Below are 12,426 nucleotides of genomic sequence, written 5' to 3' on the forward strand. Positions count from 1 at the left end.
TGTTCTGGGGCTTCACACAAAAAATGAAGTAAATGTCATCAGGCGTCAGCTTAAAGGCAGGCGTGGAAGAGTTCTCCTTGGTTTGAAAGAGGCTACCTCCCGCCCCCCCCCGATAATTAGGCCAAGCTCCACTGCATTAAAGATGCAGGCGAGGAAGAAAGGCAGCGAGCTGGGAGCTGTTAGCAGCTCCCTATAATCAGAGAGATGGAATTACACAAAGAGCCTAACTGTCTGAGAAGAATTCAAACCAGCCATTTCCGGGCACCACTGCAGGCTCCCGTGGGCTTGTGCAAATTCAAATAACCTGAACTGGGTGTTGCTCAGCATAGATTGAGGAGTTTTCATTTTAAGAAGATGGGAGGGGTGTTTACAAATACTCCATAACAGGCACTGTGCTGGGTGCTTTCCCCATTTGATCTGAGGGGGTCCCAGCAATCTTTAAAGGTTGGAATTGCCCCCATTTTACAGATGAGGCGGTTGAGGCTCAAAGAGAATACGTGGCTTGGCCAAGGTCAACAGAGCAAATAAGTGAGAGAGCTGGCATCGAAACCATGTCCGCCTGACTTCAAAACCCGTGTCGCTCCCACAGCCTTCTGGGATTGTGTGGAGGGGGGAACAGCTAAGCAATTCTCCCCCCTCATGATGGAGAAGGAGAAAAGAACGTCTAGTTACCATCTCCTTGGTTCTGCACTGCATAATTCATGAAAGTCTGCATGAATGATAAAATTCAGGACTCCCAGACATACATCAAGGGCAAGGAGAGGCCTGCAGGCCAGGCAAAGAAGGAGCTAGAGTTGGTCTATCCATCAAAATGGGACTTTTCCGGCGATCATCTGAGGCTCCCCTCAGCAGAAGTGGTCAGAATGGAGTATCAGTGGGCATAAATCACCAGCATGAACAAAATTCCCCTTCTAACTTCGGAAGACCAAAAAAAAACACACCAGAACTCACAATGGCACACAAAATCCACTATGTGAATTGTGAACCATGATGTCAAGGATCTTTTTTGTTCAGTGATCATGTAAGCTTTGTGATACTTTCCCACAGAAAAGGCAAAATGAGAGGAAAAAGGGCTGAGCCCTGGGAGAGGCTGGCCTGCAGACATGGAGACTTTAGGCAGAGCTCAAGGATGGTCAGCACCATGGACAGCCGCCACGGGACTGACATCGTTGTTCCGATGGACCTTGCAACACAAATCTTGCAAGAATCTTCCAGGCAAATGACATTTCTTGCAACACCCGATAAAGCCCTGATGTTCTCAAATCATGGCAGGTCTCTGGCCCTGGAGCAGAGCTGCCCTCGCCGACACATTTAGCCGGCTGCTGTGAAAAGTGTAATCCAACCAAGAAGGAAGTCCGTTTCTTGGTTCTTTTTTAACAATGGGGAAGGGTCCGCGAGAGTCGGTGTCAAGGCAGAATAGCAGGGTGCCTGCAGACACTTGCTCTGCCAACCTTTTCATTCGCCTGCTACAGTGGGAGCCTCCCAGCACCTCCCTACGGAAGGTGGATGTCCCCCACCCGCCCCAGCGGTGCCTGGAAGGTAACAAGCCCCCTTTGAGTCCGCACAGTCTTCAAGAGTTCTGTGCCACTGCTCGGGGAAACACAGTCACGACACAGTGCTGATACCAACGGGTGATGCTACAAACGGGACCTGGTGTCCGTCCTCCCTGCCTCCTGGAGGCAGCAGGTCGTGTCTGTGACGGGTGGAATACGAGCGAGTGTCATGTGCTGGTGACCTGGAGCCTCCCGTTCTCCAGGCTTTGCTCACTCTATCCCCTTTGCCTGGATTTCTCTCCCACCTCTTGGCAATGTGTCTTGAGTCTGGATATCTCCCTCTTCTCCATGAGCAAAATCCTATGTGTCTTTCGAGGCCCTAATCAAACAGCCCTCCTCTGGGAGCCTTCCCGAAGGAGGCTCCATTGAGCCACTTCTGCTCTCTGGGCCTCAGTTTCCAAAACTGTAAAATGGGACATCAGAAAGGAAGGCGCTTCCCACACGGTACTCAACACCTGCACTCTGCTGAGCCTGGACTATTGCTCGTGGCTAGAACACAAGGCTCTCTCTTTCACCTGGAAATCTCCTTTGAGGAAGATTCAGCTCCAATGTTGCTCCCTTGGCACATACCCCTCCCCAGTGGTCTTGGGCCTGTCTCTCCACTAGACACTGTAGGGGCGGCTCGCAAGCAACCATCCCGCCCTCCTACTGTTACAAGGGCAAAACACACCCTTGTTTAGGGATCTTCATGTGTTGAGACTTATATTTCAGCTTATTAGAAAGTCCCAGATGATCAGTGAGCATGTTATTATAATAGGTGATCTCAGAAGTGTGTGTGTGTGTGTGTGTGAGAGAGAGAGAGAGAGAGAGAGAGAGAATGTCCAATTTGAACATTAACCAAGAGGACATCTGGCCGATATCTGGCTAATGACACTCACAGCCCCATCCTTGTTACCTGGCTCATCCCATCCACTGGGTTGTTTTAGTGGCAGCATCTCTCCCTCTAAATACCATGACACGAAGGCCATCTCTTCAGATGGTCAAAGCCACCATCAAAACAACATAAATATTGGCACAAGTGTTCAGTGATGGGGATGATAAATCTACCATCAAATTAAAACCTCATTACATGAATGGCCAAACCAGGAACTGGCTGTGTGCACATTCTCCAGCCTGGATTTTTCATACACCACCTGCGCCCTCTGCCAGCCAGGCCTGCAGACCCATAGGGAGGCGGGTGGGGCATCCATTTGCAGAAATTGGCCCCTTTGCAAACTGGCAGCAGGCTCACTCGACCCTACTGCAGAGCAAAGCTTGAACCAGGCTTCAAAAACATGGCGTTTGTAAAACAGAATACATTATCGAGCAGACCATGGATTAATTTTTATAAACAATGGCATTCGCGTGGAAGAGGCCTCTCTGTGCGTGCAGACAGGCGTGAAGTTCTGTGTGGGCAAGCCTGCATTCCAGGCGGGCCTTATCGGCTCCACTGGGGCCTAAGGCCTTATTGCTTATTAAAGTGCGGTCCCTGGACCAGCAGCCTAGCATCACTTGGGAGCTCCTTAAAAACGCAGTATCCCACCCGGACCTGCTGAATCAGAATGTGCATTTTAACAAGATCCCCATAGGCTTCAACTGCACGGTCAAGTTTGGGAAGCACTGGCCCCAGGGTAAACAGGACCATCCTCAGCCCCCATCTTTTGTCAAGGCCATTAGCTCTTTTTACAGGTCTGAAGGTCACCTTTAATTAGACTGCATGGCCCTGGGCAGGTTTACTTAGATTCATTAAACCTCGCTTTCCTCACTGTAAAATTCTCAATGGTAACATCCCTGCCCAGAAAGGTTGTAGGGAAGGTGAATGAGATGGGTCCTGCCGTGGGCTTAGCACGGTGCCTGAAACAGGGCAGATTTTGACATTCAGATATTAATTGCTATTAAACATCCACAGAGGGGACAGCGGGACGGTGTCCACAGCAGAGGCCCGGCTCCCATCCTCTCCATTCGTCCCCCTTCCCCCCTCCCTCAGGTTGGAAACTGAGAACTTTTCCAACAAGACTGAAGCACTGACAAGCGAGGAATGAACTCTCTCCACGGGAGCATTTAAAGACATAGGCTCTGGAGTTGGTTTAAATTCTCTGTTTATGTGACACTGAGCCTCAGTTTCCTCATCTGTAAAATGGGAGTAGGTGACTCAGTGCCTATTTGAAGCATGAGTGTGAGAATTAGCTGTACTATTCCATACAAGGGACTTAGAAGAGGGTGCCTTGTTTGCCACTGTCATTGTTATTGTCATTGTCATCATCATTAGAGACAATCTGCTTTCAGAAACTCAGGAAGGACAGGCTCAGCTCAGGCTCTAGCTCGGATGAAGGAGGAAGATGAGGGCAAGTGGTCCAGCAGGCAACTCAGGGTGGGAGAGAAGCGGGGGGCTGGAAACATGCCAAGCAGCTGGAGCAAAGGGCTCTGCACGGGGTGGGTGGGAGGTGAGTCTGGGCAGGACTACGGCAGTCTTGGAGGGCAGCCAATAGCATGGGAGTGATGGGAGCCATGGAAGGTGCGGGGTAGACGTGCAGGTAGGCAGGCGAGGGCCAGGGCCCGCTGGCCAAGGAAGGAGCCGCAGAGAGGGGCAGGGGCCAACTCACGTACACCTGCGGGCCGACTCCTGGGCCAGCTGCAGCCGGTAGACGGAGAGGCGGTTGGCGCCGCCGCACAGGCTGCCTCGCTCGCCCTTGCACTCCATGTCGCACTCGGCCTCGCTCACGTTTGTCGCCTGGATCTTGTGGCCGCAGTAGCACTCGGCGCCGAACTCCAGCCCGGCATACAGGTAACCCCTGGGGAAGGCTGCGGTCAGGCCAGGGCAGCTGCCGCCATGGAGACCCCGGGGACAGGGAGACTCACCCAGCGAGGAGACCTGGGGATGGGAGGGCTCTGGGGGCCAGGACCCCTAGGGACCACCCACCTGCCTTCATCCCCGCCTGGTGTCTTATACCCCCATTCACCTCTCCACATACACAAACCATGGCCATATTGACTGCCACCTGTATACACCTTCAGCACAAGGCATGCCACACACACACACACACACACACACACACACACGCGTGTGCGCACGTGCGCACACGCACGAACTTATGCATCCACAGCCTTACAAAACCCTTTCTTTGTGGCCACATGCTCACCCTCCATCACATGCTCCCATGGAAAAGAACACCACAGGCAGGAACCTGAGAAGGAAGGGGTCCGAAATGAATGGAGCCTGGGACGTCGGGGCCCTACCGTTCTGCACAGTTGTCCTGGCAACGGAAGACGGTCATCTTTTTGTAGTCGAAAAAGGACACGCCTCGCAGGGCCCGACTCTGGGTGTCGTCCAGGTAGCAGCCGATGTACTTGGCTTTGGGGAGAGGAGAAAAGTCAGATGGGGCTGAGGTCAAGGCTGAAAGGTTGACAGGAGTGAGCAGGTCCTTGGCTGTGTGGCCTCCTGGACTTCTTGGTACCAATTCCTTCCTCTCAGCAGAAAAGCAGGCAGGAGAGACTGACAGTCATGGGCATTGGTAGAACCTGGTCCCTAAGGGTAGTGGGGTCCCAGGGGTAAGGCTGTGGACCCCGGAGGCCAGTAGAGCCGAGGAGGGGACTCCTCTGTGGCCAGGGTTAAGGTCAACCCCGAGCTCCACTGGTGACAAGTGGGCATGAGGGAATCCAAGCAATGAGGCCCACACTGAGACAGCTCTGAAGAGCCTGACCCTCGACATCATGTTATTATTTCTACAAGAGGCCTTAAGATATTTCCCTTAGAACGAACACGGGACTCAAGGTCAAGGCCTTCCTCTCACTTTGGTCACCTTCTAGCCCTGGCCTGGGGGGATTGGGCCAGTTAACCTCTCTTAGCCTAGCTTTCTTCATAGTGGGGATGAGAATACCAACCCAGCGAGGTTAAAAGGGGACGACTTGTGGCGATGTTTCTACCATCGTGTCTTGCATACAGCAGGCCCGACGTTAAGGGGAGGGGATAAGACACTGGCCAGTCACAGTGCTGCGTGTGAACTTTACAGGTTGCCTTCACTGTGGGCCAAGGTGAACGCTTCCATCCGAAGGGAAATTTTAAATTACATCCAATGACCATCTACTAGGTACTTCATTTTCTTTTTTTTTTAAAAATATATTTTATTGATTTTTTACAGAGAGGAAGGGAGAGAGATAGAGAGTTAGAAACATCGATGAGAGAGAAACATCGACCAGCTGCCTCCTGCACATCTCCCACTGGGGATGTGCCCGCAACCCAGGTACATGCCCTTGACCGGAATCGAACCTGGGACCTTTCAGTCCGCAGGCCGACGCTCTATCCACTGAGCCAAACCGGTTTCGGCGGTACTTCATTTTCTTAAAGGTAGTAAATGCCTCCCTGTACTTCGTGGTAAATAGCAATTCTCACCTACGAAGATCACACTTACCATTTATAAAGTCCTTTCCCATAGGTCTGACAATTACTATTAATTTGGACACAGAATTTTCCAGGTGCTTTACACGTTGAGTTTTTACAATGATCCTATGAGATAAGTACTAATACCCCCATTCTACACAGAAGAGGAAACCAAGGCCAGAGAGGTTAAGTCACTTGCCCAAGGAACCCCAGCTTGCGCATCTGAACCCAGGATTGGACCCATACACTCTGGCCCATCCTTGCTGCTTCTTAACTCTGGGAAGCTTTGCAATGACCCACGTGAAGGGGGAAGTGCTGGCATGCTCACACTCTTTTCTTTTCTTTTTTTCAAAAATGTTTTTATTGATTTTAGAGAGACAGAGATAGAAACGTCAGTGTAAGTGCAACATCGATGAACTGCCTCCTGCATGCCCCCCACTGGGGACTGAGCCCACAACCCGGGCATGTGCCCTGACGAGGAGTTGAACTGGTGACCTCTTGGTGCAGGGGATGACACCCAATCACCTGAGCCACACTGGCCGGGGCACTCACTCTTCTTAGATGACTGATCAGAGGCCCAGAAAGGTGAAATGGTCTGCCTGAACGCTGCGGCTAACTGGGACCAGAACAAAGGTTCCATGGGATCCCAAACCAGTGCTCTTTCCTCCAGTCCACTTGGAAGGAAGTAGCTGGAAATTGGACGAAGGATCCAGCCAGCCCTGGAATTACACGGCCCCCATAGGGATGACCGAGGCCAATACCACATGCCGCTTGCTCACTCTCCCTGGCTGGCTGCTGTCTGTCTAAACTGCGGGCTTCTCGCCCCCCTCACTCCTGCTGCAGAGCAGGGTCTAGCAGAGGGAGCCGGCTCACTGCATGGTGCCCCTCAACACCACTCTGCTAAGTGCAGGATTTGTCAGCCCCGCAGGAGATGCGCCTCGACCTCCATCACCTTGAATTTCTTGCGAGAGACAGAGGTGATCTGGTCGACTAAGAACAGTTCATCTTTTAAGAGAAGCGTCGCCTCCCTGGAGCAGGCGTATCACACGGTGACAGCTCTAGGGGAGCCCACGTCTCATCACTGTGCTTGTTCAACAACGTATGTCCCTCCTGCCACAGATGGGATCATGCCCTGTGACCACGGGGAGACGCTCACCTTGGCAGGGCCAATCAGTATTGTCTCTCCCACCAGCCAGTGATGGATTGCTCTGGGGAAGGGCACATGACCCATTCGTTCGATTCTTATAAATTAAAGCTGAGTGGGGGGGGAGAGGGGGGAGAGGATCGGTTTCCCTTGGGATATGATGTTGGCATTCTCTAAGGCCAGAGCTACCAACAGCCACAATCCCTGGTACCAAAGTCACTCTGTGTTGAAGAACCAAGCTCAGGCAGACACAGCAGAGAAGAGAGTAAGAAATCATTCATTTAAAAATCCAGCCCCTTCCATAGCTGGGGACAAGTCCCAGTACATTTTCCTCTTTAGCTTAAGCTGATTCAAGATTTCAAGATGGGTTTTTGCCCCTTGACTGATACGCTGATTCTCAAGCTGAGTGGCTTGGGTCTGTGCAGCTGTGAGGGTCTAGACCAGGGGTGGGCAAACTTTTTGACTCGAGGGCCACAATGGGTTCTTAAACTGGACCAGAGGGCCGGAACAAAAGCATGGATGGAGTGTTTGTGTGAACTAATATAAATTCAAAGTAAACATCATTACATAAAAGGGTACAGTCTTTTTTTTTTTTTTTAGTTTTATTCATTCCAAACGGGCCGGATCCGGCCCGCGGGTCGTAGTTTGCCCACGGCTGGTAGTGCATTCGAGAGCTTGAATCACCTTCCGATTGAAAAAAACCGGGTACCCAGGTGCAGCCGCCTTGTGCTGGCCTCCGTACCTCTGTTCTTGGCGCCTGGGGAGAAGAGCTGGGATTCAACTGTAGGTCATGTGCCCCCAAACCTGGGCTTTTAAATGCTGCTGCACCCCCTCCCTCTCCCTCCCCTGGGCCAGGCATCAGGATGAGATGCCCCATGTAGACTTGTTGCATGGCTGGCTGGCGTGGCTCAGTGGTTGAGCACTGACTTATGTGCCCCCAAACATGGGCTTTTAAATGCTGTTGCACCCCCTCCCTCTCCCTCCTCTGGGCCAGGCATCAGGATGAGATGCCCCATGTAAAGACTTGTTGTATGGCTGGCTGGCGTGGCTCAGTGGTTGAGCACTGACCTATGAACCAGGAGGTCACGGTTTGATTCCCAGTCAGGGCACATGCCCAGGTTGTGGACTCAATCCCCAGTGTGGGGCGTGCAGCAGGCAGCCGATCAATGATTCTCTCTCATCACTGATGTTTCTATCTCTCCCTTCCTCTCTGAAATCAATAAAACTATATTTATAAAAAGAGACTTGTGGCACAGACAGATGATGCTCTGTTCCCTTATCTGTCAATAGGAGGGATAAAAAGACACACGGCCCATGGGCATATTACACACTGCGACCTGCCGAGTAGCTGAGCTCTCCTGGCCAAAGTATGGATATGGGGGCGGTTTCCTCCCCATCCTGGGCCAGGGCTGGGGATGCCTTCCCCACCGACACTTCAGTGCAGGCTGTGACAAACACAACGTGGTCCCTGTCCCCGAGTTCTCCCTCCCGCCGAGCTCACCAGTGTGGGTGCCTCCAACCCACTTCAGCCATTTCCCCAGAGCCCCGCCTTCAAATCCTGCCCAGGCGGCAGAATCCCTCAGACAAGAAGGGGAGGCCAGGGGTCTAAGACAGACTATGTCACAGGCCACTTGAGGGTAGATGAATGGCTGAGGCCACACCATCTATCAGCTCGTCTCCACCGTGGTGCACATATCGCTGAGATGGCAAAGTCGCCCCAGCTGGGCTATTTGTCTCAAGCCCAGAGACCAGCAAGGGCTGAGCTTGGGAAAATGCCCTCCCCGTGGTGTTTTTTCATTTCCTTTCCTTTTGTCTTTTGCTTCAGTTAATCTTCTTCTCCAAGAAATGTTGCTCTCTTCAATAAAGGTGATTTGTTAAAAGGGTAGCTAACTGTGACTAATTTGTATTCCTTTTATTCACTGTCTGTGGGTAGATTCACAAACAGGAGGCAATAGCACATATGAGAAGAACGGTTTTGAGGTCAACCAGATCTGGGTTCAGATCCTGACACAGCAGTGGCCTTGTGCTATTTATTACTCAAGCTCCCAGAGACACTGTTCTCCTGCCTGAAAAGTGGGAATAAAATCAGAGGTGTTGTGTCCCCTCTAAAATCCATATGTTGAAGTCCCCCCCCCCCCCCCCCCCCCCCTCCCCCCCCCCCGGCTTGCCCCTCTTACCTCGCTCCTCCTCCTTCTCCCGGACAGCCCTCCCCTTGAGGGCTCGGCTCCAGGCTCCACCTCCGTAGTCGCCCAGCTTGGCTCTCTCATTCCCATCTTTGCCCTTGAACCAGGGTCCGTGTCCATATCTGTGGGCGAGGCTCAAGGTTTCCCCCGCGTCCCTGAAGCCTCTGCCCAGATGCCAGTCTCCCAGGAAGGGCAGCTCGGCGACCTCGGCCGGGGCCCTGGCGGCAGGGCTGGCCTGGTTCTGGGAGACGGCCGGCTGGCCCACAAAGCCAGCGTGAAGGAAGACGAGGCTCCCGGCCGTCAGGTAGAGCACCAGGAAGGTAAAGAAACGCACAGGTTTTCGGCGGAAGTACCGCTGGAACTTGAACCAGAGCTTGGCCATAGCGGGATCATTCCGGACTGGCTGGCCGGGGCTTGGCTGGAGGGGCCACAGGGCAGGGATGGAGGGGGCTTCCTTTCCCCAGCTCCCCTTAGGGTTGGAACCCCTGGGAGCCTTCAGTCTTCTTCCTTCTGCGAAGGCAACTGCCAGGATCAGAGCTGGAGGGCGTCTAGCATGTGGCTGAGGCCAAGAGAACGGAATACAGAACTGGCCAGCCCACCCAAGGTCAAGGTGAGTGTCTTTGGGCCACAAGAGGAGTTTTGAGGCTCAGGACACCCAGGAGTTGGTCCCATTTTCCTACATCTTGTTCTTGGCCTCAGAGAGCCCCAAAGAGCTTTGAGAGGAGCAAGTGGAGGAGGATTCTCAGGTCAGCAGCAGCCACAGTGCCCTCCTCGCCTTTCTTAGCTGCTCAGGCCGGTTGGGGCTGGATTATTTCACCAAGGCCGTTTCCGGCTTCTTTCCCAGCTGGGGACCACGCTCTGTGTGTCCACTCGTGGAAACAGAAGCTGGCGGGCTGACATCCGGTCAAGCATCAGGGCTCAGGTCTGCCACCTGCAACGCAGCACAGACACAGGCATGAGAAGCTTCCACACAGAGGTCAGAGCTCGAAGGCTCTTGAACATTTTCAATCATCGATCGGTTGCCTCTGGATCAGTTGCCTTCTGTGTGCACCCCGACCAGGGAACAGCAACCTTTCAGTGCATGGGAGGACGCTCAACCAACTGAGCCCCACCAGCAGAGCCATTTAAAAAAAAAAAAAAGTTTAGTGAGCAGCTACTATATGTTGCAGACACTGTCCTGGGTGCTGGAGATAAGCTGTGAATGAGAAAGACTCACATTCTAGTGGGAGAGATCAAGTCCATGGTCCCTCTCCTTTATCCAAGGAAGAAAAGGAAAAAATAAAAGGTTTATTTAGCAACATATTCATTCACTACGATTTACCCTGCTTTGTGCCAAGCCCTCTGTGTATTATCTCATTTAGTCTTCCCCATGGTCCTATGGGAAGTCATTATTTCCCCATTTTACATCTGAGGAAACTGAGGCCACAGACATGGTGAGTGGTGGCATTGGGATTTGAACTCAGGATCGTCCAAATGTAAAACCACAGCTCTTACCCACTGCCTTTTGGACCGTGTCCTATTCCCACGTGGTCTGGACGTCACTTGGGAATTTGGAGACGGTCCCTGAAGCAGCAGCCCATCTGCACTGCCTCCAAGTGACCAGCAGGGGCTCACACTTTGGACAGGGTCCCTCAGAGTGTGGTCTGAGAAGCATCGGATTCAGAGTCACCTAGAAGCCTGGTTAAAGATGCCTGACTTCTCCAACCAAGAGAAGGGAAAACCTAAGGTGTAACAAGGTGCCCTCAGGTGATGGTGATGAGCACAAAGGTTTGAGAACCACTGCTTTAAGAGTAAACCTTCAGGATCATCACCAGGAGAAAAATAGAACGTAAATTAGAAAAGAGAAAAGAAAACTCAGTTTGGCGGGTGTTGTTTCATATTAACACCAGCAGGGGGCCTCATCACAATCTTGGTCAAAGCATGGATTCAACTGTCAGCCACTGGGCCATCTGAATGGTAACAGTCCCTCCTAATCCAGACAGTAGCACGGGAATTTAATTAACTGTGGTTCAAGGTAGAGATGGCCAATCCCCCATATACCTTTCCATTCACCCAGGAACTAAGTACTGAGCACCTACTATGCACCAGTTACTATTCTGATCAGTGAACAAAACAGCCCCCAATCCATGCTCTGGTGGGGTCAAACTATCTGTTCACCCATTGATCCATCCATCGCTCCATCATCCTTTAATCCATCCATCAGTCCACATACCCATCCATCTATCAAGTCACAATCTATCCACCCATCCATCATCCATTCCTTAATCCAACCATCAATCTACCTACACCTCCATCCACCCACCATTAATCCATCCATCCACCCATCTGAACTGTAACAGCACATTCATCTATCTAACTCTCCACCTATCCACTCAGCTACCCATTCTTCCATTCATTTAAAAACACGTGTTTCTTGCCTATCTGTGTGTGCTTGGGATGCAGAAATAAATAATGCAGAGTCTCTGCTTTCAGATAACTCAGAACCTCCCCTGGGAAACAGCAATTTAAATAATCACTACACTAAATCACTGTACAGATAGACAGTGATAAATCCTGTAGTAGATGTAAGTATAAGATATAGAACAGCAATTAATATGAATAACTCATGTTTGTTGAGCACTTACTGTGTGCCAGACATTGCTCTAAACACATAATACTCTGATTTCATCCTCATAACAATTCTATGAGGGAGATCTGTATTGATTTTACAGAGGAGAGAAATGAGGCTCAGAGAGGTTAGGTAACTTGTCCAGGGCCACACAGTTAGTAAGCGGCAGCTGAGGTGTGAAACCCAGGGCCAGTGGATTTCACAGGCTGTATTCCTAACCTTGTGTCTAGACTGGTCTTGTATCCCTTTGAGAATCTGATGAAAATTACAGACATACGCACAGAAAAGAATGCTTGTACATAGGCCCTCATATTTGGGTTTACAATGTTAGGGGGTTTGAGGACCAGGGGGTGAGGAGTCCTTGGAATGTGAGAGCTCAGAAAAGTAAGGGTTTGAAAAATAAGGGTCTTTGAGCTGGCAGGTCTCTCAAGAAGGACACCCCAGGGAGGAGGAACTGCACAGATGAAGGGGGGTTCCTGTGGGGGAAGGAGCTTTGGGCATGGTTGGAACACAGGTAAGCAGTGGGCAGGGGCTGGACCGTGGGGAGCCTGGGACGCCAAGCTCAGGAGCCTGGGCTGGGC

General features: G+C 51.6%; 1 protein-coding gene across 4 annotated transcripts in view; it reads right to left on the reverse strand.

The window, feature by feature from the left end:
* The window catches only part of WSCD2 (WSC domain containing 2), a 73,683-nt gene that overhangs the window by 15,500 nt on the left and 45,757 nt on the right, over positions 1–12,426 (reverse strand). For all 4 annotated transcript variants that reach the window (XR_001362763.1, XM_014542472.1, XM_014542474.1 and 1 more), the window contains exons 2-4: positions 9,232–10,168; positions 4,770–4,884; positions 4,140–4,324 (exon numbers count right to left, since the gene is read on the reverse strand). Coding sequence is in view for 3 of the 4 variants with exons in the window: in XM_014542472.1 (XP_014397958.1) it covers positions 4,140–4,324; positions 4,770–4,884; positions 9,232–9,619 (688 nt within the window). In the remaining variant the exon portion in view is untranslated. The remainder of the gene's footprint in view (positions 1–4,139; positions 4,325–4,769; positions 4,885–9,231; positions 10,169–12,426) is intronic.

Source organism: Myotis brandtii, unplaced genomic scaffold (genome assembly GCF_000412655.1).
Source record: "Myotis brandtii unplaced genomic scaffold, ASM41265v1 scaffold303, whole genome shotgun sequence".
Lineage (NCBI taxonomy): Eukaryota > Metazoa > Chordata > Mammalia > Chiroptera > Vespertilionidae > Myotis > Myotis brandtii.